Here is a 25,200-nt window from a genome sequence, read left to right as displayed (position 1 = left end):
TTCTCCCTCAGCAGCCTGACTCACCTGTTGGGCAACACCTGGAAGTTGTTTTACGTGTGCTTTGGATGAGTGCAGCTGGTTTTGAATTCTGTTTGTGGCCGAGAAACTCGACAGGGCTGAGGTGGGTGAGGAAAAGGACACCTTAGCACTTGGAGAGCTTCGTGCTGTCCTGCTTTGTAAAGGAAAAACAGGGTGGGTATTTGGCATTGCTGTCAAGGTACCCTTGGGATACCCGCATCCTCTATCTGAGTGCCTGGGTTCGAGTCCCAGTTCTGCTTCCTCTTCCAGCTTCCTGCTGACGCACACCCTGGGGGGCAGCAGATGATGGCTCAAGTATCTGGGTCCCTGCCACCCCCGTGGGAGACCCGGATGGAGTTTCCAGCTCCCCCCGCTTCAGCCTGGCCCCATCCTGGCTGTTGCAGGCATTTGGGGAGTGAACCAGGGGACGGGAGATTAGTTTCTCTCTCTGGCTTTAAAATAAACATAAAGCAACATTTTTAAAAAGAAAAGACAAAAGTATAGTCGATACCCAGTGCATTTGCAGAGGCAGGGGCTGGCGGGCCGGTTTTCCATCATTTCCCCGGTTTTTTGCAGACATTTTGTTAACTTCTGTCATGGTGATATACATCTTTTAAGAAAGATGATACATTTTTTAAAAAACTATTTTATGAAAGAACTGACAGAGGAATTTGCTTTGTATAATGCAATCTAGCTTTAAGAAAGCACTGTAGCAAGTTTACTATAAGTCCAAAATTATACAGATATGTTAATAGATCTATGTGCAACTAGATGTGGACAACAATTGTATTTTTTTAAATAAATATTTTTAACAAAATGCTTATCTGAATCGATCATTCATTTTCCTTCTCACATCCATTTGAGGTGGTCTCGGTGTTGTTTTCATCCATGCTAACTGGGGTAAGGAGAGTTCTAATTCCTCAGTGGGTGTTACTAAAACCTGCCCTCGGCTGTTTGCTGTGTACATGAGCACTGTGTACATGTGTACTGACCCCGCTGCTGTCACAGGTGGCAGAGGGAGATGGTGAAGTGACTGTGATAGAAAGGGAGCGGGGAGAGAAACGACCAGCTGCAAACAGCATTCACCACGGAAGTCTTTTATTTTTAAAAATTAACATCTTAAAAGGGGTTTTAAAAATGTCACCAGATGCTTTATTGTAGCCCTTGAGAAGGAGCAACCTCAGCTTGTTTCTGTCCCAGGCACTGTTTGTACAGTTTTTGAGATAAGAAACCGGAGGCTTTAATTCATTTAGCAAACAAAACGAGGCCTTTTCGGAACTGGGCTGGGACGTGGCATTAGTAGGTGACCGAGTCACATCAGGGACAACTGTTTCTGGAGGAGGGGAGCAGAACAGAGTGGCAGGTCCTCAGAAGAGGCACTTCCCTAACCCTGGGGTGGGTATGCCGGGGGGTGAGTCCCACATCCAGGCTGCAGAGGGAAACCTGGGAACCGGTTAACTCCAGGCCCCTGGATGCCAGACTCCAAAGGAAGTGTGGATAACAGCCCTGCTTGCCTGGAGCTGGTTTTGAAGTGTGGACTAAGAAGCTGTGCTTGGTTCTCTTGCTGATTCTAAGAAGCCACAGTGGCTCCCGGCACTCCTGCCTGAGTTTGTTTTGTCTGGAACAGCAGCCACTTGAACCTGCAGGACAGCCCTTGGTTCTGAGCTTCTAAAGTATAATCAGTGGTCCTTCACGATGGAGAACACATTTATTAAGTTTAAAATATTTTTATTTTAGGAAAGATAGGCTTAGATTTGTTTTAATCTTATTTTCTGCAGTAACAAATTAATCACAATCATCTTAGTTATAACCATTGATTCTTTCTAAATCTGTATAAAAAGATCTTTTCCTGAAAAACCACAAGAAAAAATACAACTGCTTTCTCTTTTCCCCCATCCCTCATCTCCATAGTTAGACTGCACATTCAAATTTGGCTGGCCGCTAACTTTGAAGTATTTACAGAGTTGAAACTACACCCCTGGACCGCCAGCTTTCCAAAGAAGCTGGGTCTGTTGAACTTACAATAAATAGGTACCAAGCATATGAACAGTTTCCAAACTGCTTAGAAGGAAGTTTTAAAAATAGAAATTGCTAATATTTACTAAGCAATCTCTGTGTCAGGCTTATAGTAATTGCTTTATACAAATTCATTTATTCTTTGAAAATTCCTTTGAGGTAGGGCAAGTAAGTACTTCTAGAAATGCCACTGAATTGGTGAAAAAAGCCAGGGGAAGAGCCTCAGAAGTGCGCCCAGGGCCACACAAGCCAGAAGGCAAGGCCAAGGCTTGGACCAGGTCTCCAACCAGCTCCTCGTCACGCAGTTAGGACGCCGGCGGTCAGAGTCAGCTAACTGGATGGTTCACCTACAGGCCCAGGCATGTGGCCCACGGCACTTGGGCCAAGTTACCAAGAAGCCTGATCCACCTCACCTGGATGCTCCTGCGTGTGCATCTGTGTCTGCCTGAGCAGCCAGGAGATTGCGGCTCTCACAGCCTCCCGAGTCCCGCCCGAGCCGGCAGGTCCGAGTCCCACCTTGTGTCACCATAGGACCCTCAAACTGCACGGCGGGAGTAGCTCGGCAGCCTCTGCTTTTTGTTAAAGGGAAGACCTTGGTGTGGAGTAAGCTTTTCTGTACAAAAGACGTAGAATTAAACTTACGCGTTTTGGGGAATTTCTTTGTGCTGTTTCTTAGTCCTTTTATATGCTTGTCAATTCAGTAAAGGAAAAACATGCATCTCATTATGCCCAGAGACTGTGGACCCATGAACATTGCCCATTAGCGGTGGCAGGCCGGAGAGTGTCTAACAAGGCCATGGTTTTAGCTCTTGCCAGTTTGTGCGGTGTAAATGCTCTCACCATGGCTGATCTCAAGACAAGGACGTGCTGTCACTGAGAGCAGAAGGGGGACAAGCAGCCCAGAAGCTTGCGTGACACAGTAACCCTATCCCCCTCCTGATACCCTGGATACCCATCACCTTGGCAGCCTCCCTGACACGGTGACGGACTGAGTTCTGAGTATTTATTACCTTTGCTTTTAATAGAAAGCCCATGTAATTCTAATAATGGCTGCATTTAGCCAGCCCTCAAATTTACCAGGCATCTTCTCAGGGCTGGTGTGAGGCAGCCCAGCATACCACTGCGTCTGTGCCCCAAAGAGGAAGACTCAGGCTTCCAGGCCTGTCTCGGGGTACAGGAGAACTAGTGGTGTCGCTGCAGGAATGAGAGACTCGGCTGTTCCCAGGTAAGCAGCACACGATGCTTTGTGCATGCCAGGGAGCCCTCCGGGGTTGGTCTCGAGTCCTTGAAAACACCGACAGAGAGCCCTGCTCCCAAAGCGCTTCCACTCCACCGAGAGTGAGCCAACCGAGGGCACGGTCCATGCAGGAGGTGGAAAATGAAGGGAAGCACAGGCTGCCTCCTGCCTTCCTGGGAGGCTCCTGCACAGTTCTTGGCAGGGTCTGAACCAGGCGGGGGGCAGGGAACGTGAAAAGCCAGGCCAGTGTCTAACGATTCCCCTGGGGAGGACCCAGGTGCCAGGCCTCAGCAGAATTTCTTCTGGAGATAGGAACAAAGGCATCAAAAGGTCGCCTCTGCTGCAACCCTCAGCTCTCCAATCGTCTGGGGGTGGCGGGCGCCCGGGGCGGGGGCCTCCTCATCACCCCCACGCCGTGGTTTACCTCTGGTAACACTCCGCGCTCTCCATGTCCAGGGGTTTGTCTCGGGTCTCATCTAGGAAAGAAAAAGCCCAACCCAAGGTGAGTAGCAGCCGCCATGCATCGCTGCGCTTGTCGTTGCTTCCCCGCCTTTCTTTGGCTCGCGGAGGAGCAAAGCGAAGTCACACCTACTGGTTCTGGCCCTCTGGGGCCTGGGGGATGTGTAACTGTCTCTCAAGAATAAAGAACCAATTGGGGCCCATGCTGAGGCATAGCGGGTTAAGCTGCCGCCTGCAGTGCCGGCATCCCATATGGGCACTGGTTCTAGTCCTGGCTGCTCCACTTCTGATCCAGGTCTCGCTATGGCCCAGGAAGGCAGTGGAAGATGGCCCAAGTCCTTGAGTCCCTGCATCCGCGTGGAAGACCTGGGAGAAGCTCCTAACTCCTGGCTTCAGGTCAGCGCAGCTCCAGCCATTGCAGCCAGTTGGGGAGCGAACCAGTGGATGGAAAACCTCCCTCAGCTTTGCCTTTCTGTGTAACTCTTTCAAATAATTTTTTTTTTTTAAAAGAACCAATTAAGCGGTACTTACAGGCTGTTCAGCAAATACTAACTGAATATGAATCCTAAGTGAAGCCCTGTGCCCAGGGCTGGGCCTGACAACCCCTGGGACCTGCCCTCGGAGGCGAGGCCGGGCCATTGCACTGAGTGTGGAGAGAGGTGGGCTCCTGTCCACCTGCTCCAGGGGGCTCGAGCCTGTGGACACTTGCCCCTCCGGTCTCAGCGTTTTTCTGCCCGGGCACCTTCTCCTGAGGACTGGCTGCATGTACAGGGCCCCCCGGCCTGGGGTCTCCAGGAGAGACAGTGTTCTCAGGAGACGGCTCTGCTTTCTTTGCCACTTGGCCTGAAGAACTGCTTTTGGAAAAAGATCTGGACTCGAGTCAAAACCCTGAACTGCAAAAGGGATGGCCAATTAGGCCGCTGGGCAGAGTGCCAGCCCAAGGAGGCAGGCTCTGCCTTGCAGTGCCGGGGATAGGCTGGGAAGAGATCGCTGGCCCACAGCTCCGTGGCGTGGTGGGACGCAGGAAGCCAAGTTCACAATCCACGCCCCGCTGCTGACAGAGAAACCCTGAGTCAGCCGTCCGCCCTGCGCCCGCCTGCCTCGGAGTCCGGCTTAAACAATTGCACGGAAAGCAGGAAGAGGGGAGGAGGAAGCTGTAGAAAAATAAACATTTCCGTGCATTCTGCTCGCAACAGAATGGCGGTTTTGGCCTGCTGTGGCCCACAGCTTCTGCCCCAGCCTCCCCCGGAGCCTTTGCGTACCTGATGAGAGCGCAGGGTGCATCCTGTGGAAAAACAGCAGCAAGATGTAGAAGGTGAACGCCAGGCAACCAAAGATCACGCCGCACACCAGGAAGCTGTAGCTGCCCTGGGCCTGGAATATCTGCGGAGGGGACACAGACGCGGGCGCTGACACAGCAGCGGGAGGGGCGCCGGAAGGGTGCCGGGAGGCGCAGCCGGGCTCCTGGGCAAGTCAGCGCCCATTCCCCAGTGGGGAGACGCGCGCAGAGGAGGGAGCACCTGGCCTTGCTTCACGGCTGCCTGCCTCACTACCTCCTTAGTCCTTTTCAGCTCCGTGTCCTGGAACCTTCTAGAATTTCCCCGTCACCACTGACAGGCCAGTCATACGAGGAGTCTCTGGGCCCGTAAGGCCTGACGGGAACTTGGCGGAAGACAACACTTTTTATCCTTCCATGTGCAGGAGAATGTAGGACAGATGTAGGAGCAGCACATGGAGGCGCTGATATGTGGCACCGTGGTTAAGATGCCACTTAGGACACCCCCACGCCCTGGATCTCAGCGCCTGGGTTTGAGTCCCGGCTCTGCTGATGCCGGCGTCCTGCTAATGTGCACCCCAGGAGGCACCAGTGAGGGCTCAAGTACTTGGCTCCCTGCCACCCACGTGGGAGACCTGGATTGAATTCCCGGCTCCTCGCCCTGGCCTGGCCCAGCCCTAGCTGATGTGGGCATTGAGCCAGTGGCCGGAAGATCTTCCTATACACTTCTGTCTCTCACCTTTCTAATAAAAATGAAAACAAAATACTAGATAAGGGTTTAGAAAAGCAGCACGCGCACATCCACAGGCCCAGCACCCGTCAGGAATTAGCACCAGTTTCATCGGAGGCGTCTGCTTCCTGTCCTAGATGACATTGAAGTGAATCCCAGACACTACGTCACATGCTGGGCAGGACACGCGGCGGCGTGGTGATGGATGAAGGGGACTCTGGAGAGGGGGCCCGGGTGTGTCACCCTCTGCCTGTCACTAGAAGTGTGGCTGACGCAGGGCAAGTGGCCACATACCCCCCCCCCCCCCAGCTGCTGCTCCCCCGTGTCCCAGGGACTCCTCTCTACACGAGTGCTCAAGAACACAGATGTCTGTGTTCTGGAGGACAAGCGACACGTGGTTGTGTCACCCTGGTTGGGGCGGGAGGCAGCGGGCCCCCAGGCAGTGAGAGGTGGCGTAGGAGTGAGCAGGGTGGGAAGGAAGCCCCGAATGCCGCCCAACCACCCCGATCTCTACGAGCCCGGTGCCATTCCCACGGCCCCCTGGCCCCGCTCCCAGCCTTGGCTCGCGTTCACTCTGCACTTTTCCATGTGTCGGTTCTCGTCCCCAGGCCCCACAGCTGGAGGCTCAGAAGCAGAAACAGGTACCAGCAGCCGGGTGGGGGGCCATTGGCCCTGCAGACCCAGGAAGGGGCCAGCTGCCCCTTCTCACCTGCTCGGGGTGGGCGCCCAGCTGCCCCCCGTGCCTGGAGTCCCCCACTTACCGATCCCACCAGCATCTGCAGGGCCATCTCGCCGATTCCTGCCCCCGTCACCAGCACGGTGGTGGCACAGCCTAACAGAGAGAGAAGGGCTCAGTGGATAAGTCAGCAGTCGGCACCCCTGCTGCTGCGGGAAATCTCGCGAGAGGGACGGCCATCTGGCAGGCCTTTGGATTCCAAAGCCTGCTCAGCCCTCCGCCTGTAACTCCCTCGGGGATGCTTTGGTCCTGCGTCATTAAAGCCCTTTGTTCTGGAACTTTCACTGGCTCACCCCTCTCTGCAGGCACTTGGCCTGGCCTTCAGGGCCTTTCCAAGCTGATCACCACCTACCTTTCCAGAACCTTCCTCGTATCTGCGGGCCCTGGTCTGGCACAGGGGAGCCAGGCACCTCTGATGCACCTGAAGGCGTGGCACAGACCACGCTGAGCCCAACCTCCAGTGAGACTTGGCTTCCAAGCCCTGCTTGTCACCTGCCAACCACGCGACCTTGGACAAGGTTGCCAGCCTCTCCCTGTCCAATGGGCCTCGCACCAGCTCTTCCTGGGGTCCCTATGTGGACTCTGAGATGACCTGGGCCAGGTCACTGGCGTGGTAACTCCCAGGCCAGCCCCCCACTCACACGCTCCCACTCCTGCCTCTGGGCCCCTGTGACAGCCAGGCCCAGCTCTCCGTCTGCTCGTGATGCAGCCGAAGTTCTCCCCAGGACCTGGCCAGCCCACCCCTCACTCCTGCTGGTCGGGCAGACTCCCGTGCACCACTGGGTCCTAACAGATTTCCACTGGCGTCTCTTCTCCAGCCCCTAAGCTGGGATTCGTGGCTTCTGTGTGCTCCTACCCCACCTGCCACCTGCCTCCCCGCCTGCCAGGAGCCACCCAGGCCTGCAGCACACTGGCGTGTGGTTGGCAGTGGCACAGTGGGGACACATGGCAGGCACTGGAGCATTGTCTGAGTAAAAGTCACGTCACGCGGGCAGCAGGCTCCCCCAGCACTTTCCTTTGCCTTCTGTCCACACAGTCTCTGTTCCTGGCCCCTACCTGCTGCCCCACCCCCGGTGCCTCCCCCTCTCCTCAGCCTCCAGCCCCTGAGCCAGCTCACGCCCTCTCCCCGTCAGGCCTCTCTGGATCCGGCACTGGTCATTGCCTGAGGTCCGGGTCTTCTACTCTTTCGCTCAGAACCCGGAGGAATGTCAGGCGTCGGGGTCTACAGGCCCGCATCCCGCGTCACAGTGCCTGGGAGACTCCCAGCCCAGCTCCTGACCCAGCATCCTGCTCGTGTGCAGCCCGGGAGACAAGGGTGACGGAAGGAACTGGGAGACCCGGACTGAGGTCCGGACACCTGGCTTCGGCCCCCTGGCTTTAGGCCCCCTCCACCTATCTGTGGAGTGAATCGGCTGATGGGAGCTGTGTCTCTCAAATAAATAAAATTTTAAAAATACGCCGAGGATTCTGAGCAGCTGCACTGCCAAGAGTTTAAAGTTTCCTCTAAAGTAGAGAATAATCCTAAAAACAAAAATAGCATTTGCACCCCCATTTTACAGGTGAGAAAATCGAGACGGGAAGAAAATGAGATGATACAAGGCCATAAAACCAGTGGGTGGGGACATCGGGGGACACTCAGGGCTGTGGACGACTTCAAACCCCAGGCCCGTGCCCTGGTGGGGGCAGAAACCACAGGCACAGAGCCTGGAGATGGGTCAGACGCCAGGGCCGGGCACGATGTTGCTGGGGCGCGCCACTCCCGTGGGCTCCGAGGGGCTTCCTGGAGGGGAGGGCAGGCCGAGCGGGCAGGGCAAGGGGTGGGAGAGACAGCCAGGGTGTCACAGCCAGAGGCTGGCCATGTGCCCAATGGAACGACAGGGAGAGGGAGGGCTGGGGAGGGAAGGTGGGAGCCGGCAGTGCCCGACCACAGCAGCGAGGAGGGGTGCAGGCGGTGGGCCCAGAGGTGAGGCCCAGTCGCTGGGATTCATGACGAGAGCTCCAGGTGGAGCCAGCTGGCTTAGGAGGGCGAGGAGTCAGTGCTCCCTGTCCCAAACAGGTCAGTGAGGCTGCGGGCCTGGCCTCGGGCGGGGACGCCGAGAGGGGCAGAGGAGGGGGCAACAGAGCCCGCAACACCCTCTCATGACGTCACTGCTCCCGGGAGGGCCCTGGCAGCGGGGAGGGGCTGGCCTGCTGCGGGCAGCACAAAGCACGGGTGCTCGGTCGGCTGGAAGGGCTGCCCGATGCCTGGCCTGTCTCATCTCTGCCCAGGCCAGCACCTCCTCAGAGCCACGCCTCCTCCAACAGGACTACCAGGTGCGCCCTGAGACCCCTCCCCACACACAGGAGCCAGAGGCAAACGCAGGGACACTGGATTCTTCCACTCATCGGAGCACATGGATGCTTTCCTTCTAAACACAGACAGCACGCGCGATGGCCAGCCTGGTCTCATTTGGATTTCAGAACGTACGCATATGCGCAGAAGGAATCCGGGAAGGAACCAGGAGGGTTATTTTCAGCCACTCTCACTGCTTCAAAAACACGCTCTGTTACTTGAGATTTTTGTAGGAAACATCCTGCTTTTATAATAAAATCTTTCCATCTTGAAAATGAACGCCGGGGCCGCCGCTGTGGTGTAGTGGGTTAAGCCTTCGCCTGCAGTGCCAGCATCCCATATGGGCACCAGTTCAAGTCCCAGCTGCTCCACTTCCATTCCAGCTCCCCACTAATGGCCTAGGAAAGTAGTGGAAGATGGCCCAAGTCCTTGGGCCCCTGCCCATGTGGGAGACCCCAGAAGAAGCTCCTGGCTCCTGGCTTCAGATTGGCTCCACTCTGGCCATTGTGGCCATTTGGGGAATGAACCAGCAGATGGAAGACCTCTCTGTCTGTCTCTAAGAGAGATCTTCTATCCAATGGTTCACTCCCCCAGATGACTACAATGGCTTGGTCTGGGCCAAACTGAAGCTGGGAGCCAGGAGCTTAATCTGGGTCTCCCATGTGGGTGCAGGGGCCCAAGCACTTGGGCCGTCTTCACTGCTTCCTCAGGTTCTTTAGCAGGAATTGGATCAGAAGTGGAGCAGCCGGACTTGAACGGGCGCCCATATGGGATGCTGGCATCGCAGGTAGCAGCTTAACCCACTGTGCCACAATGCTGCACACACACACACACCCTGTTTTTTCCCAGTGATCCAGGCTCTTCTTGTGTGCTATGACTGTGGGAAGCGGAGTCAGGTACAGCTGTAATTGTTCTAACCTCTGTAGACACCAATATCCTGCACTTGTGAAGAAAAAAAAATCACTCATCTTAATGCTGGTTTTCCAACCTCTAGGGAGACTCCGGTTACTTCTAAGAGTAATGTTAAGTGTTCAAAACATAATTATTTTTAATGAACTCATTATAAAGAAGAGCTTTGGCGTGTGCACTGGGGAGGGCCGGGGAAGGGCAAGGAGAACGGATGAGAGAGATTTCTGACGTCCACGCCAGGCATCTTTCTAAGCCTGTGTGCTCCCTACAGCAGCTGCCACGCAAGGCAAGCTTGGCCGAGGCACTGTAAAATGTCTCACGCCAGCTGCAGCTCCACAGATTTCTCTGTGGGGAACGACACAAGTGTGATGTTGAGTGGGGCCAGCCACGTGGAGCAGAGCGAGTCCTGCAGGTGCACCTGCTCCCAGCCAGGGCCGGCGGGAGCGCTCAGCTCTGCGGGGCGGCGGCGGGCGCGCTCAGCTCGGAGGCGCGGGGTGCGGCCACTCACCCGTGTACTGGAGGATGTCCTCGGTGTAGGCCAGCATGCTGGGGAAGGTGCTACTGAGGAACAGGCCCAGGCTTGCCGTCCCCAGGAACAGGAAGAGGACGTCGTAGGAGCAGATCAGCAGGAACAGGAATGTCACCAACACGCCGACCTGCCGGCGCGGAGGCGGGGGGCGTGAGAACCGGGGTGGGGAAGTGGGGAGAAGCCGCGCGTCCCTGGAGCCAAGGAACCCCCGCAGCTCCTCCCCGGCCCTGGCGCATCCGCGGGGGCGCCGCTGTGACCGGCGCGCCACCCTGTGGACAAGGTGAGAATTGCAACGCTCCTGGTGGGATCTACGTGGGTAGCCGCCGCCGCCGCCGCAGCAGCGGCTGGAGGTGGGACACTGCCTGTCCCCAGGGTCCATCCGCGACATCAGCTCTTTAGGCCCTGCTGGCCATGGAGGGTGGGGGGATGAGCACCCATCACCCTTCCCCCACTAAACGCCCAGAGTCCACTGGGGCAGAGTGACAGGGAGGAAGCCCTCAGACAGCAGGAGAGGGGTGGCTGCAGGGTCCCTGCCCTCTGGGGCACCAAGCCAAGTTCCCAGGGAGGGTCAGTGCTACAGCGGCCAGCATGCCCCTCCCCCCCGGGCTTTGCTTCCCACAGGCCGTGCGCACCTGCGGCCAGAGACCCCTACCACGGGTTGCCGGGCCCAGGAACCTTCCTCGTTCAGTTGCATGGGCATAGTTTTGTTAACCCCATTTCTAAGTTTTCTAAAAATGTTTTTGTGTCCACAGTGATTTCTATGCAAAACACACCTGGGGAGAAATGCAGGCAGGAGGAGAGTGGCATCAGAGGGCCAGGCGTGAGTCCGACCTGTGCTTTACAGCCGGGGGAGCCTGAAGCTGACCCCGTCCTAGCTTCCTCTCTGCAGCACAGCACCAGTTACCAAAGCCACGCTAGGGCGGGCGCTTGGCCTAGTGGTTCAGACACCACTTCTGGGAGCCCGGGGTTCGAGTCCCAGCTCCGCTCCCCATTCCAGCTTCCTGCTACTGCTCAGGCGCTAAGTGCTTGGACGGACCTGGCTGGATTCCCGGCTCCTGGCTTTGTTGTGGCCATGTGCAGAGTGAACCAGTGGGTGGAAGAGCTCTGTCTGTCGCTTCTGCCCTTCTGATAAATGTCTTTCTTAAAAATCACATAGAAGCGGCTGGCGCTGTGGTGTAGTGGGTAAAAGCCTCCGCCTGCAGCGCTGGCATCCCATTTGGGCGCCGGTTCGAGTCCCAGCTGCTCCACTTTCAATCCAGCTCTCTGCTATGCCCTGGGAAAGCAGAAGATAGCACAAGTCCTTTGGCCCCTGCACCCAAGTGGGAGCTCCTGGCTCCTGGCTGCGGATTGGTGTAGCTCTGGCCATTGTGGCCATCTGGGGAGTGAACCAGCGGATCGAAGACACCTCTCTCTCTCTCTTTCTCTCTCTCTCTCTCTGCTTCTCTGCTTTTCAAATAAATAAATAAATAATTTTTTAAAAAATCACATAGAAGAGCTACAAAATGCAAACTGGCCCCAGCCTGGGGTGGGGGTGACTGACCCAAGGCTGGGGGCTCCCTGGCCTCCACTGACCAGAAGGCCTTGGTCAGCTGGGCGCCACGGTAAGCAGGGGAGGACAAAGGCCAGCCCTGCTTCCCTGGCTCTCTGCAGGCTACCGGCAGGAGGCTGTGTCACACGGGGCCCCGGCCCCGGCTTTTTCTGCTTCCATGGGTATAAAACGGGAGGCCCAGACGGGCAGGGAGGCTCCCAGGGGCACGCAGGTTGTCCCTTCCTCCTCCTCCCGGCTGGCAGGGTCCAGTCCCGAGCACATGGCCAGGAGCAGAGACGGCGGCCACCTGCCACTCACCACATTGATGAACACCATGGTGGCGGGCTTCACTCTCGAGGAGACCGGGATGGAGATGAGCCGGCCCAAGGTAATGAAACCCCAGAAGAGACTGGGGAGATAGCCGGCCACCTTGTGTCCCACGGACAGCGGCTTCTCCACAGCATAGCTGTACACAAAGGCAGAATACTCCCCCTGTGGAGAGAGCAGGCCCTGCTGAGCGCCTGCAGCCCAGCCAGGCCGCAACCTCCCCGGGAGGCCCAGGCCGGGGCAGGCAAGCGCTGAGGGAGGCCTGGCTGGTGATGCAGAGCCTGGGTCTGAGCTGAGGACAGCGACTGGGGCGCCCCAGCTTACACCTGCAGAGGCCCGAGCTTTGTGGGGAAGTACTGGGGACCCTGGGAGCGCCTGGCCACACCGGCACTGCTCCCCAGTAAAAAACATGAGGTGTGCGCAAGCATCTCATTTCACAGCTGAGCGAGCAGAGAGCAGTGAGCTGCCCAAGGGCACACCGCGTGTTGGAAGTCACCCAGTGGTGTCACGAGTCCTCCCAGGGGTCGCAGAGGTTCTTTAAGGGCTCGCGCTCTGGGTCCCGCACGGGGCAGCCAGTTAATCCATCAGCTATTTGGGCCTGACCCAATCCAACCCTAAGAGACTTCTAGAAGGCGGCCATAAACAGGGCAGCAGAGGTCATTCGAGGAATGAGCTGCCCGTGGCTGAGGCCAGCTTTGCCGTGCATCGCCGGCAGCCCCTGCCCAGCGAGCTCACCAAAACAAGGCTCCCAGGCGGTCTCTAGGGAGCCTGGGTGCACCCCAGATGGGAGGCCGCCCCGGTCCCGACAGGCTCACCGTCATCCCATCCGTCATGAACAGGACCAGGGCGGCCGTGACGTGGATGGCGAAGAAGGAGTACGGGGCTCCTCTGCAATTCTTACGCTGGCAGCAGCTGAACAGGCCCTCGTGCCCTGGGGAGACAGGAAGGGGCGGGGCTGGCAGGGGCGGGGCGGAGGGGGAGACCACCTGCGGCCTCCTCTTGCTTTGTCCCTGGGGCAGGCCTGGAGGGACCTAGGCCCACAGAGGCACACGCAGGCGCAGGCGTGGGCAGAACCCGGGAGGCAGCTGGGCCATCTCCCAGCCCCAGAGCCCGCCACGGCCAAGGTTTTCTTCTAACTAACCCTCTCTGGGCGAGGGGTGGGAAAGGTCGTCAGAGCCCCCACCTGGGTGTGGCTGGTTCTTGCGGGGCAGGGAGGAGGCGTCTTCCTTCTCGGGGGGCTGTGTCTCCAGGGCCAGCTCGTCTGCACTCAGCAGCAGCGGCGTCCTCTGGGGGCAGCAGGTCAGCAGCCGCTCCTTGGACAGCAGGAACAGCACAGCCATGGGCACTGGCAGCTGGCGGGGGGAGGGGAAGAGGGTCAGGCTCCCCTCCCCACGGCCCGCCCGCCGCCCGCACTGCACGTGGCTGCATGGCACAAGGCACAGCTGCACAGCCCCAGGAGAAGATGGCTCTTTTCCAAGGCTGCCCACCCCAGCGCTGCCCCCACCCCCACCCCCACCGAGCCAGGCGCCTGCTGGCTCATCTCGGTCACACCCATTTCCCAGAAAAGACAGAGTGGAGCTTGGACTCTAGGCCTCGCTGGGCCATGAGGGTGCCGGGGGCAACCTCATTCCTCAAGGCCTTGTCCTGAATAGACCTGGGGACCTGCGCCTCCCGCCTGCAGGCTGGCAGGGCCCATGACGCCTAGGCAGCAGCTCTACTTCAGTCCATCACAGTGTTAGAAAGTGGGGAGTAGCACCCCCATTTTCCAGATGAAGCCACTGAGGCTCAAAGCAGTCACTCGGGCTTAGAGCTGTGGCGTAGCAGGTAGAACCACTGCCTACAATGCCGGCATCCCACATGGGCACCGGTTCGCATCCTGGCTGCTCCACTTCTGATCCAGCTCCCTGCTGATGCACACAGGAAAGGCATATGGGAGACCCGGATGAAACTCCTGGTTCCTGGCTTTGACCTGGCCCAGTGCTGGCTATCGTGGCCATCTAGGGAGTGAACCAGCGGGTGGAAGATCTCTCTCTCTTTGCAACTGTGACTTTCAAATAAATAAATTAAAAAAAAAAAAAAAAGGGCAAGCGGTCACTCAGTTACATCCTGTTGGACGCGGAAAGGACCCGCAAGGTGCACAGAGAGCGGAAGTGTTTGGGCTGCACCCAGGGGGCAGGGCCTGGGCTGCTGGGTGGTGTGTGTCCCAGGATGGGCCACAGCTCTGAACAGACAACCCAGGCCTGGCCTCTTTCCATGCAAAGTGCATGTTTCCAAGCAACTCACGGGCCCGCCCCGTGTTCAGTTAGGCTTTTCCTGGGCTCCCCAGAGCAATGGGAAATGTCCCCTGCTTCCGAGGTTGCCTGGTGAGGCCTCAGCACCTCCCGCAGGTGCTCCGGCTGCGGTCTAAACAGCCTGGCAGAGCCCTTCTCCCTGCCTGGGGCTGCTGCCCTGCCGCAACTCCAGTCTGGCTCCCTTGGCCCCTGGAAATCAAAGCACCCAGCCAGCTGCAGGCTCCCCAGGGTGGTGGGCGCAGCCAGCCCAGGGCTCCTCCCGGCTCACAGCCCTTGCCCGCCCAGAGCTGCGCCAGCCCCTAGAGACCTGTCCCCTCCCCAGGAGGCAGGCTGGCTCACCGGGCACTTCCCGAGTTCCTCCACCAGTGTGAAAGTCAAAACACACCCCCTACACAGAGACTGGCACCTCCCAGCGGTGACCTGGGGAGCCTTGCTGCACACTCAAAAATAAGTCAAGGTCAGAGCCAGCTCCTGGCAGTGGGAAAGTCGCAAATCCTGGGAAGAGACAGCCCTTGCCCTAAGGGAGCTCCAGGGCCCGCTGGGGGAGACCCAGCCGTCCCTCCTCGGGGAGGTGGGGAAACAGGCACGGCCAAGGGGAAACAGCTGTGACAGAGGCTGAGCCCGCAGGGGCGGGACTTTCCAGGGAGGGGCGGTGGGAAAGGCTTCCCAGGATTGGCTGGCGATGCCGGCAGGAGCACATCTAGACATTGAGAGTGACAGATGGGGGGGAGCATGTGTGCCAGCAGGAGTGTGCCCAGGGGCACGCACCCCCCCCCCCCCATCCTCTCTGCACCGCACTGTTTATTTTCAGGCGCAAACCAATGGAAAAAGCCCGGAAATCCTGCAGCAAACAAAGTGCCTCCGTGGAGCCTGCTTTTCTCGGGGCAGGAGACACACCTCGGGATGAAGCCGGCCCTTCCGGCTTCCTGGTGGTGCAGTCCCAGCCTGGCATCCTGCAAACAGGGCTCCTGCCCTTCCCAGGTCGTCCGTGGGAGGCACAGACCCAGAGTGTTTTGTTCCCCCAAACAATGGACGGGCCTGGGCAGAAAGGGCTGGAGCAGTGGCCCCCAGTGAGGACTCCAGCACAGCCAGGCGAAGGTTCCCCAGGAGCCGACCAAGCAGCAGGCCTGTGCCGGCGTCGGCCGCCCAGCCCGGCGCAGCCTCACTGGAGCCAGGGATGGCATGACAACTGGCGTGCGGCTCACACATGCACACGCACACACGGTGTTTCGCTCAGGATGCACCTGCTGTCCTGCCCAGCAAGTCTGCCTGGAGCAGGGAGGCTCTAAGCTGGGGTGATAAACAACTGGCGTCTCCACTCCTCAGCCGGGCCATCAGCCTCCAGGGACACTCCCTGCCCCCAGCTCCAAGCCAGGAGGCAGGCACTCTGGTGTTGCCCGAATGCCTCCCAAGCCGGGCAGGGAGCAGATGGGTGGGTCTCCCCACCTGGGCCTCTGGCTGCAGGGGGGCTAAGGAGGGAAGCCTGCCTTGGACTGTGGAGCTGGCCAGGCTGACCCGGCCACTAGGTGGGGGGCATCTCTCTGCTCTGCCTCACCACAGGCTGCCTTGGCCAGAGGAGCTCCTGGGGGGGGGGGGGGATATCGCCTACCCCACCAGGCTCCACAAGAGCTCCAGGCAGTGATGGAGATCCCTGGAGAAGACCCTAACATCTTCCGGGCTCTGTCTCGGGGTCTACTTTATACACCGCGGCCCCAGCACGTGTCGCAGCCATCTGCAGAGCCTCGGCTGGTAGAGGTGGACTGGAAGTGTGCACAGGCACGAGCCCCCCCACCTCAGCCCCCCCAGGGACACTCACATTGATGAGGGCCATGATCCAGAAGGCGTAGGACACGCGGGTGCCGGCCCCATCCTTCAGGGGCTGCCCTGGGAGTGTATGGTTGGGCCGCGGCTGGACCCCAGCGTGGTGCTGGCCCAGGACCCTGGCGGCGTGGAACAGGTGGCTTCTGGAGGTGGCATTGACAGTGCCGTTGGCGGGCAGGCAGCTGGCTTCAGACAGGAAGGGGTCGGCGATGAGGGGGCTCAGCAGAGCGCCAAAGCCCACGAAGAAATGCAGCACCTGGCAAAGTGTGGGTGAGGCTGTCTCCAGGCCCAGGAAGCCGTGGCCCGGACTTCCACCCCATGTGTGTCCCCGCCAGGAGCCGCCACCTGGCCCCGGAGAGGGGAGCACTACAGGGCAGAGAGCTGAGGCACCCTGGATGACAGTGGCCAAACCCCCTTCTGTCTCCTCTTTCCCCAATCTGAACCCCCCACTGGGGCTGTTCCCCAAGTTAGCATCCACTGGCAAATGACCCAAAGGGGAGGGGCCCCACACAGGGGAGGGCTGGACAGGAGCCCCAGGTGATGGAGGGAAGGCGGCAAGGGTGCAGGCGGGAACAGCAAGCCCACCCCCCTCACCACTCCCCTGGTTACAAGGAACTTTCTCTCCCCGCAGTGCAGGCAGGGGCCATCTCCCCGCCCTAGGGCCTGAGTCATGTGGGTTCCCCCTGCCGGCACCGTCCTGGCCCAGCGGGGAGGACTCCTGGGCTGGCAGGGGTTAGATGGGCCCAGGGAGCTCCCAGGCTCTGCCCACCCCCAGCCCCGGCCCGCTGGCTCACCTGGAGGAAGACGGCCGAGTCTTTCTGGTACATCCGCACCAGCTGCATGTTGGCCACGGTGTCAATGCAGCCCATGGCGAGGCCAGCCAGCGCCATGACCAAGGCCAGCACCTTGACATCACGGCAGAGGGGGATGACGGCAAACACCAGCGAGATGACCAGAGTGGAGGTGAAGAGAGCCCACAAGGACTGGGCCAGGCTGAGCGGGAGAGGGCCGGGGTCAGCGGCGGGCCCAGAGCCTGCTAAGGGGCCACCTCTTCCTCCCGCCCTCCACTCACTCCGGGAGGTCCCACCCTCCGGCAGAAGGGGAAATGACCCAGCAGCGCCACTCCAGGGTGGCTGTGAGCGCTCAAGATGCTGCGGCTTGGGGCACACAGGCGGCCTAACTACTTCTGTTTGAGTTGCTTAAACCTTGCCTTGTTTGCTTCCGAACAATCACGTGCAAAAACACTCCTGTCTCAGGACGGCTGCTCTGAGCACCTGCCCAGAACAGGGCTGGGTGCCTGCAAGTGGAGCTGGGTCCCGGCTGCACCCACATCTCTTGCCTTCAGGGTGCCCTCTGCAGCCCAGTGGCACCTGGGCCGCTTGGTGATCCCTGCAGTAGGCAGAGGTCACTGGTTCTGCACCTGGCAGGTGTCTGAAAGGGAGGTGGGAACCCAGAGGCTCTCCCCGCCGAGCCGCGTCTGAGAGCCAGTCCCCCACAAGTGAATGAGTGAATGAGCCCATGAATGAATGATGCACCTAAGGCTTTGTCAAGGTCTTTCGGGACATTCCGCCAGATTTGCAGAGAATGAACGAGATTGTATTTTGGGGACCAGTTTGAAAGGCTAATGTGTGTGTGTTGGGGGAGGGGGTGAGACTGGGCAGCAAGAAGATTCTGGAAGGTTCTGAAAGTGCTGGAGGGGCTTTCTCACTTCCTGAAAAGGCAGAGGACCCCCACCCCCACCCCCACCCCGGGCGGCCTCCAGGCTGGCTGCTGGCTGGAGAGCTGGGTGGTGGAGGCAGCCCAGTGAGAAGACGGGGCCCTGGGCACTTAGCAGCTGTTGGCTTCTTCTCTTTTCGGTTCCAGGCTAATCTGTAGGGGAGATTGCTCAGAACTCAGAGTGGGAGGAAAGCAAGCTGGGGAGGCTGGGAGGCTGGGGGTGCTGCCCCATCCCTCTCTACTCTCAGACTCTCCCTGGAGTCCCCACTCTGACGGTCCCCAGTGCTGGCTGCCCCTGCCTCTGCCGCCTGCCCTGGGACGCTCCTGGCTCCCTGCGGTGTGCGTCTCACTTGTCTCCTCCCTGGCACTCAGCACAGTGGGAGGCAATGCACACAGCTTCATGCAAACGTCAGATCTCTCTTGGAGTCTCCCCCTCTTTCTTTCCCCCTTTTCCTTTCCCTCGACAAAACAGACCAGGCAGCCTCCTGCGTGGCCCAATACTGTGCCCTCCACTATCCCCGCCGAGCCCAGGACACAGACAAAGCCACGCCCTCACTCAGCACCTGGCAGCAAAGCGGGGATTCCCCCAAGCCAGGGGCAAACACTCTCTTGAAGAATGAATGCGTTCTCATCATTGCCTGGGTGAAGCCTGTAAGTCCGGGAGCAAGGTTCAGCGGGAAGGGTGCGCCTCCTGGGTCCGTGGCCCAGCACCAGGCTTTGCACACACACACGTGTGCACTCCTTTGTGGACAGCAGCACACAGAGGCAGTGTGATGTCAGCAGCCCCAGAACACGGAGACGCTGGGCAGCAGCTTACACGGTAGTCACACAGGAAGCGTGGGCATTGGCTCACCGCAAATGACAACGCAGAGAGGGAGATCTGTCTGCCCGTGCTGTTTGCCCCAGCAGTAACAACGCCAGGCTGGGGAAGGCGAAGAAGCCGCCAGAGCCTGGACTCCAACCCGGGTCTTCCGAAGTTACACTGGCTGTGCCACACTGCCTGTCCGTGGAGGACTCGTGTGTGTGTGTGTGTGTGTGTAAACGGGATGGTGCTGGACTGGGGTCCCAGCCAGGCTGGAGAGGGGGCACCAGCAGAGAGCCTGAGGCCACATTCCACAGAGCCTGGAATGGCAAGGGTAGGCAGCCACGGCGCCCGGCTGACGGCCCCTCCGCTGGTGTCGCTCGGCTCTAGAGGCGTGATTACGACCGGCCGTGGGCTCCCTGCAAGCTTCCCACGGCGTTCAGCATCCGGCATCCGCCGCGGCCTGGCACCACCGGAAGCAGTTGGAAGAGCACCCAGGAGGCCCGCCTCACCACCCCACACAGGAAGGCCTGGGGAGAGGGACATTATCTGATGGGGATGACAGAGACAGAGATAAAGAGCAACATGGGGCAGTGGCCAGGAACAACAGCCTCAGGAAGAGGGAAGGGGCGGGGCGCTGGCCACCAGGCTGGGGGTGGGAGCTTCCCCTCGACCCCAGCCATGCCCTCCCCTCCTTGTCATTCTTGAAAACAGCACAAGATACTCACAGGGCCCAGAGACAGGCAGGAGAGAGGAGAGAAAAACCAGACAGAAAAGAGAGGCTGCCAGGGACCAGGACTGGGCATCCCACACCTCCGGCCTCTCCTGCCAGCCTGGGCCATCACTGGGGCTTGGTGCCGTCCAGCCGAGGGCGGGAGGGCTGAGCCAGGGGAGTGGGAACGCGCTCCTGGCACTTGGAGAATCTGTGAAACAGGAGACCTTGCACTGGGGTCCCAGGCCGCCCACCCTCCCTGATCACTTCCGTGGGGTTGTGCTGGGCATTCAAAAACCAGCAGGAACGAGTGTGTCTGGAACGGTGTGCTGCTGCCCCAACCAGGAAGCCGCAGGTGCAGCCTAGAGCCAGACGGAAATGTGCTTCTGACCCATTGAAAACAGCTTGGTCAAGGGCCCTTCCAGGACTCTGGGTGAGGAGAATGACAGACTGATTGTGTCCCAGGCATCCGGCTTGGAGGATGGAGAGCGAGTTGGAACCCGAAGACCGGGCTGCAGGTCTGCCTCTGCAGGCTGCAGTCCTGTCCCCTAGACAGGGCACGAAGCAGAGCAGAACTGAGCCAGGATCCCGTGTCTTTGGAGTTGGCAAGGGCCAGCAGAGCGCTGCCTCGATCTTCCCTCCCTGGTAACTCAGTCCACCTAGAGGAAGCCTCCCCTGGGGCCAGGGAACAGCCAGGCACAGCCGAGGAAGTCTAGCTATCCATGTTAAAATGGCCAAGAAATGACCAAGGTGCTTCTCAATGTCTCCACAGAGGAGGTACAAACGGGGAGGGGCGCTCTGCTGGAGGTGCCTGCCCAGCCACCTTTGCTATGTGACCTTGTGCCCCCTCTCCCATGCCCAGCCCCACCAGCCCTGCCAGCCCTGGTACACGGCCTCACCCAGACAGACACGTGATCACCTTGACCTAGTCCTGCCTGGGGCACCTGCTTCTGTGAAAAGAGGAGAGACTGCCTGGCTCCAAACAGCTGTCTCTGGTCCTACAGGGCTGGGGAGAATGCTGAGGTTGCACCCACAGGACCCACCAGAGGCCCATGCTCCGGCCTCAGGGGTCCCTCTGCCCAGCAGGAGTGCTCAGAGCGACCCTCCCTCTTCCCTGGCTGCCCAGCCTGGAGGATCACTTTCCCAGAAGAACCAGAGATGGGGAGAGAGGCACCGAAAATCTTCCTCCATGAGGAAGACACAGAGGCGTCCCCAGCTCTCAGCCACCCCTAAAGGGACAGGCAGCCCTTGTGAGCTAGGAGAGCGTGGTAATCCAAACTCAGTTCCCCAGGCTGATGGGGACGGGGTGGCTTAGACCGGGGAGGGCTGGGGAGAGGATGCCCCCTCTAACTCAGGCCCCTGCCCCCTCCACTCTGACACAGAGCAGGGGAGCAGACAAGTCTGTCTTTGGGGAGATCCTGGTCTGGGGCGAGACCACTTGTCAGAATGAGGCTGGGGCTGCACCCTGAGTGTGATCTTGTCCCCGTGGGCACCCCGAGACAGCACCCTAGGTGTTGGCTGAGCCTGCAGTCTGTGGACTGGAACACCCCTCCTTGATCCTGGCATGCCCAGCTCTCTCCTGTCACTCAGATGTCAGCTCCAACGTAATCAGGTTGAGAGGGGGCTTTTCAAACAAGGGCCCTGTCTGCTGTGGGACTCCCAGCAAGCTTTTGGCACGGGCTGAAAGGCAACCGGCTCCTGGGGGCAAAGACAGATGCTTTCTGGGAGACAGACCAGAGCCCCGCTCAGAGTGGAGACTGGGCGTGTATTGTATTCCAGGGCCTGCAGGGGCCAGCAACTTGGGAAGCAGGTCTGAGGGTGGCGGGGGCAGGAACACGGAGGACTGGGTCTGATCCAGTGAGGAGGAGGGAGTCACACCGGAGCTGGGGCTGGGCAAGGCTTGTAGCCTGGAGGGAATCTAAGAGAGAGCGAACAGGCAGACACTGGACCTCAGCGAGCCTTGAGTGCATACGGGGGAGCTGAGGAGGGGGCTGGCCAAGGCTGGAAAAGCTCTCAAAGGCATCTCTCTGCCCTGATGCCTCCGAGATAAGGGGCAACTGTTCAGGGTGGTTAGACAGGTCCCCGGGTACCAGGAAAAGCCCTAACCTTTTGTCTGAGTGCCCCTTCCTTGATAAAGCACACAGCATCCATTCTGCCAGCCACAGGCACTTGGCTCGCTCTCCCCTGAACCATTTCCTCCTCGTGGTAGGCAAGATTTTCCTAAGGGAGGTTTTCTTCTGGCCATACTCTGGCACCCCCTCCCTGCCTCCCAGCCCCCTCTCAGGATCCCTCAGTCTGTGCTAGAAGGTGGGGTGGAGGATGGGGGGAGGGGCTGGTGCTGGCCCAGGCAGTGAGGGCTCAAGTCCTCCAATCACCCACTCTCAGGCCCCCGGCTCTCCACGCGTAGCCCCTCCAGGCTATCTCGATGGGGGTCTCCCAAAGCCCCGGTAAGCCAGGAGCCCTCAGCGTAGGCTAGGCAGGACCTGGGCAGGACCCCCGCAGCCCGGGACTCTGCCTGACTCTCCTCCCCTCCCTGTAGTCAGCGCCTCCCCCATGCTCCCCATTCCCCCGCAACAGCTGGCCCTTGAAGATGTGTGGATGCAGCCCCCACTCACAAGTCGCAGCCTGGCGTGCTGTGCTGGCCGGCGAGCACTAACACTGGACAGCCTGCCCTTGCGAGCTGTAGCATTCTGAGATGCGGGCCTATGGGTGGATGGGTAGCTTTCAGGGCTGGTGGAGGTTCTGTTTGTTTGGGGGAGCCAGGGGCTGTGATGAGAGCTGCCCCTCTGTGACAGTGAGCTGGGTGGTGGGAGATGACAGTGAGCTGGGTGGTGGGAGGCTCGTGCCACACTGGAAGCCCACTTGGCACGTCACCCAAGGAAAGGCTCTTGGGGACACTCTGTTTTGGGGTGGCAGGACCGAGGCTCAGACTTTAAACCTGAAGCACTGGCAGGACCTGCCTTCTTCCCCGCTCCCACCCCAAGGTCCCGGCACTGCCTTCAAGGGAGTGGCCACAGCCAGCAGAGGAGGCTCATCCCAGGCCCGGCACACACCTCCAGCTGCGGCTGGAGGCTGATGATTCATTAAATAGCCCAAGAGGGCGCGGCCTGAGCACCTGCTTCTACAAAGGCCCAGGTTCAACTCCCAGCCAGGCCTCTTCTTAGTAATGGCATGAAGTGGGGCAAGTGCCTTGGCCTCTTTGGGCCTCCGTTTCCCATGCAAACAACGGAGCCAACCATACTGCTGAGGAGAAGAGTTGGGCAGTACAGGCAGAACACCAAGAACAGCGCCTGGCTCGGAGCAACCAAGTCAGGTACTGCTCTCAGCATCCCCTGTGCTACCTGGGAAGCCAGCTTCCCAGTGCAAGCCCCTCTCTCTGCTGTCCGTTTAGAGCCCCCTGATAAGGAAGGAGCCCCTCGGAGATGCGGAACTTCCCCGGAAGAGATGGGCCAGTTAGGGGTGTCACACAGCTGGGCCTGCCACGCTGGCCTTTCCAATTGTCCTCATTCTCCTTCCTGTTCTTTGCATCACACGTGTTCCTAAAAAGTTCCAGGTGAGGGAGCCACTTTAAAAACAAATACACAGAAACACGTCAGCCATTCAGAGATACCTCTTCTTCACTTCTAATTAAGCCTCTAGGCAAACGGATCTTGGGTTTTTTAAAAAGATGTTCTGGGGCCTGTGTTGGGGCGCAGCAGGTTAAGCCTCCGCCTGTGACGCCTGTATCCCACATCAGAGCACCAGTGCACGTCCTGGCTGCTCTACTTCCGATCTAGATCCCTGCTAACGCACCTGGGAAAGCAGCGGAGGATGGCCCAAGTATCCGGGTCCTTGCCACCCAGGCAGCAGACCCGGATGGAATTCCGGCCTACCAGCTTTGGCTTGGCACAGCCCCAGCTACTGTGGGCATCTGGGGAGGGAACCAGCCAATGAAAGACCTCTCTCCCTCTCTCTCTGTGACTTTCAATAAATAAACCTTCAAAATAAAACAGATTTTCCGAATGCCCCATACATCAAGGCCTGCACCAAAGCCCAAGATCCCGGAGCACCCCGGGACACAGAGGAGAACCCTGCGGTTTACAAGAGACTCAGGGGCCGGGGGGATAACTGCTCGGCGATAGAGAGAGAGTGTTCCCGCAGCTCAAAGGGGCTCCATCTGTACCAACACCTGTGCTCCTCCCCAGCAGCGCCAGAATCCAGGGGGGATGGGATACCTACCCTCGCCCTGGGCATGGAAAGACCACTCCAGGGGTTTCCCCGGGGAGAGCCCAGTTATGCCCCCCCCCCCCCCCCAGCTGCTTGCTTGAGTCCATGCAATCTAGGAACGCCCTGGGCCGGGCGCCGGGACCAAGGAAACCGTGCAGCAGCCTCTGGCTCCGAGGCCTCTGTTCCTGCACACCCGCCTCTGTTTTCCCAGCTGTACCGGAGCGAGAATTCTGCAGCTTTTCCAGAAAGGCCCTGCGGAGGCGGTCCCCCCAGTGTGGGCCAGGAGAGGGAGGCTCTGGGACGCTAGCCAAAGGGGGCATCTCTGGGGTGCACACAGGGAGGGCCAGAGCCCCGTCCTGGGGCAGAGGCTGGAGCAGTGCGGGGGTGGGGGGTGAGGTGGGAGCCCGGAACAGGGGAACAGGAGGGGCTCCTGGCAAGGTGGGAGTCCCCGCCCCAAGCTCTGGCTGCGACACCCTAAGACTCCCCTGCTGTCCTACTGGTGAGGTCTCGTGTGCTCCCAGGGAGAAGAGTTCTGCCTCCAGGGGCCGTCCGGGCATGGGTGTCCTGGCTCCCTCGGGAGCAGGACCACACAACCCACAGCCGGACCACCTGCCCCCACACCCTCCGGGCACCTGGACCGCTGATGTGGAGCTAACCCGGACGGCGGCCGGGCCCTGGGCACCGGGTCAAGCCGCAGGCCAACCCTGGCGCCCGGCCCTGCCGCCGCCCTCCCCTCTCGGCAAGTCCGCCCCCCGGTGCCGGCTGGGGCCACCGGGGAACCGCAGTCCCTGACCACCTCCGCCCACCCCATCATCCTCTCCCCGGCCGGTGAAGACGAACGAATAATACCGAAGTCGCCCAGGGGTCGAGAGAGAGAGAGAGAGAGAGAGAGAGAGAGAGAGAGAGGGCTTTCGGGGGCGAGCGGGGCTGGGGGCGGCGGGGGGGGGGGGGCAGCTTCGGCCGCGGCGACACTCACGTCCTCTTGAAGACGCCTCCGAGGGCGCTGCCCAGCAGGAGGCAGAGCTGCTGGGAGAAGAAGACCCAGGAGATCTGGGGCAGCGAGCTGTGCGTCTGGCAGCGCAGGTCCAGCAGCGTGGGCCCCAGGAAGGCGAGGCACAGGCCGAAGCTGAAGAAGGCGCTCCAGTAGGTGAGCGTGGGCTGCAGGTTGCGCCGCAGCAGCCCCGACACGCGGCCGTCGCAGCCCATGGCTCGGCCGGCTCGGAGCGAGCCCGGGGCCGAGCGCGCGTCGCCGCGGGAGGGGCGGGGCGGGGAGGGGCCGCACGCCGGGGGCCCCGCCTTCGGCCGGCCGGCGGCGGGCGCGCTCCTGCCGGTCACCCACGCCCGCCCTCCCCGGCTGCGGGGACCACCCCTCCCGCCGCTGCAGCCCCTCTGGCCTCTTTATACGGCGTGCCCTCCCTGGACGGAGAGGCCTGAGCGCCCTCTTCGGAGCCCAGGGGCCCGGGAGGGCAGCCCGAGGCCGGAGGGCGGGATCCTGCAGCGCTTCGCCCGGGTTCGGGAGGGCCCCGAGCAACCCCCGCCGCCCAGACACCCCTGC

At 60.0% G+C, this 25,200-nt stretch overlaps 1 protein-coding gene across 1 annotated transcript; it reads right to left on the bottom strand.

The window, feature by feature from the left end:
- Window positions 1-1,111: 1,111 nt before the first annotated feature.
- On the bottom strand, window positions 1,112-24,851 carry MFSD4A (major facilitator superfamily domain containing 4A). The gene is made up of 10 exons (XM_062210217.1): window positions 24,622-24,851; window positions 17,004-17,202; window positions 16,205-16,465; window positions 13,281-13,449; window positions 12,913-13,028; window positions 12,089-12,262; window positions 10,222-10,369; window positions 6,498-6,568; window positions 4,993-5,113; window positions 1,112-3,747 (listed from the first exon to the last, which is right to left on the bottom strand). Exons 1-10 carry the CDS (start codon window positions 24,849-24,851, stop codon window positions 3,692-3,694), a joined length of 1,545 nt encoding a protein of 514 aa, XP_062066201.1. The 3' UTR covers window positions 1,112-3,691.
- Between the last annotated feature and the right edge of the window lie 349 nt (window positions 24,852-25,200).

Source organism: Lepus europaeus, chromosome 14 (genome assembly GCF_033115175.1).
Source record: "Lepus europaeus isolate LE1 chromosome 14, mLepTim1.pri, whole genome shotgun sequence".
In the NCBI taxonomy this organism is placed as follows: Eukaryota; Metazoa; Chordata; class Mammalia; order Lagomorpha; family Leporidae; genus Lepus; species Lepus europaeus.
The sequence above is the reverse complement of the archived record's forward strand: the minus strand, read 5'-3'. Positions and strand labels throughout refer to the sequence as shown.

Coding starts and splice junctions, on each gene's coding strand:
- MFSD4A (XM_062210217.1), bottom strand. CDS start 24,851: ATGGGCTGCGACGGCCGCGTGTCGGGGCTGCTGCGGCGCAACCTGCAG. Junction 10,370..12,088: donor CCATGGTGTTCATCAATGTG/GTGAGTGGCAGG, acceptor CCGCGCCGGCAG/GTCGGCGTGTTGGTGACATT. Junction 6,569..10,221: donor GGACATCCTCCAGTACACGG/GTGAGTGGCCGC, acceptor TCTCTCTGTTAG/GCTGTGCCACCACCGTGCTG.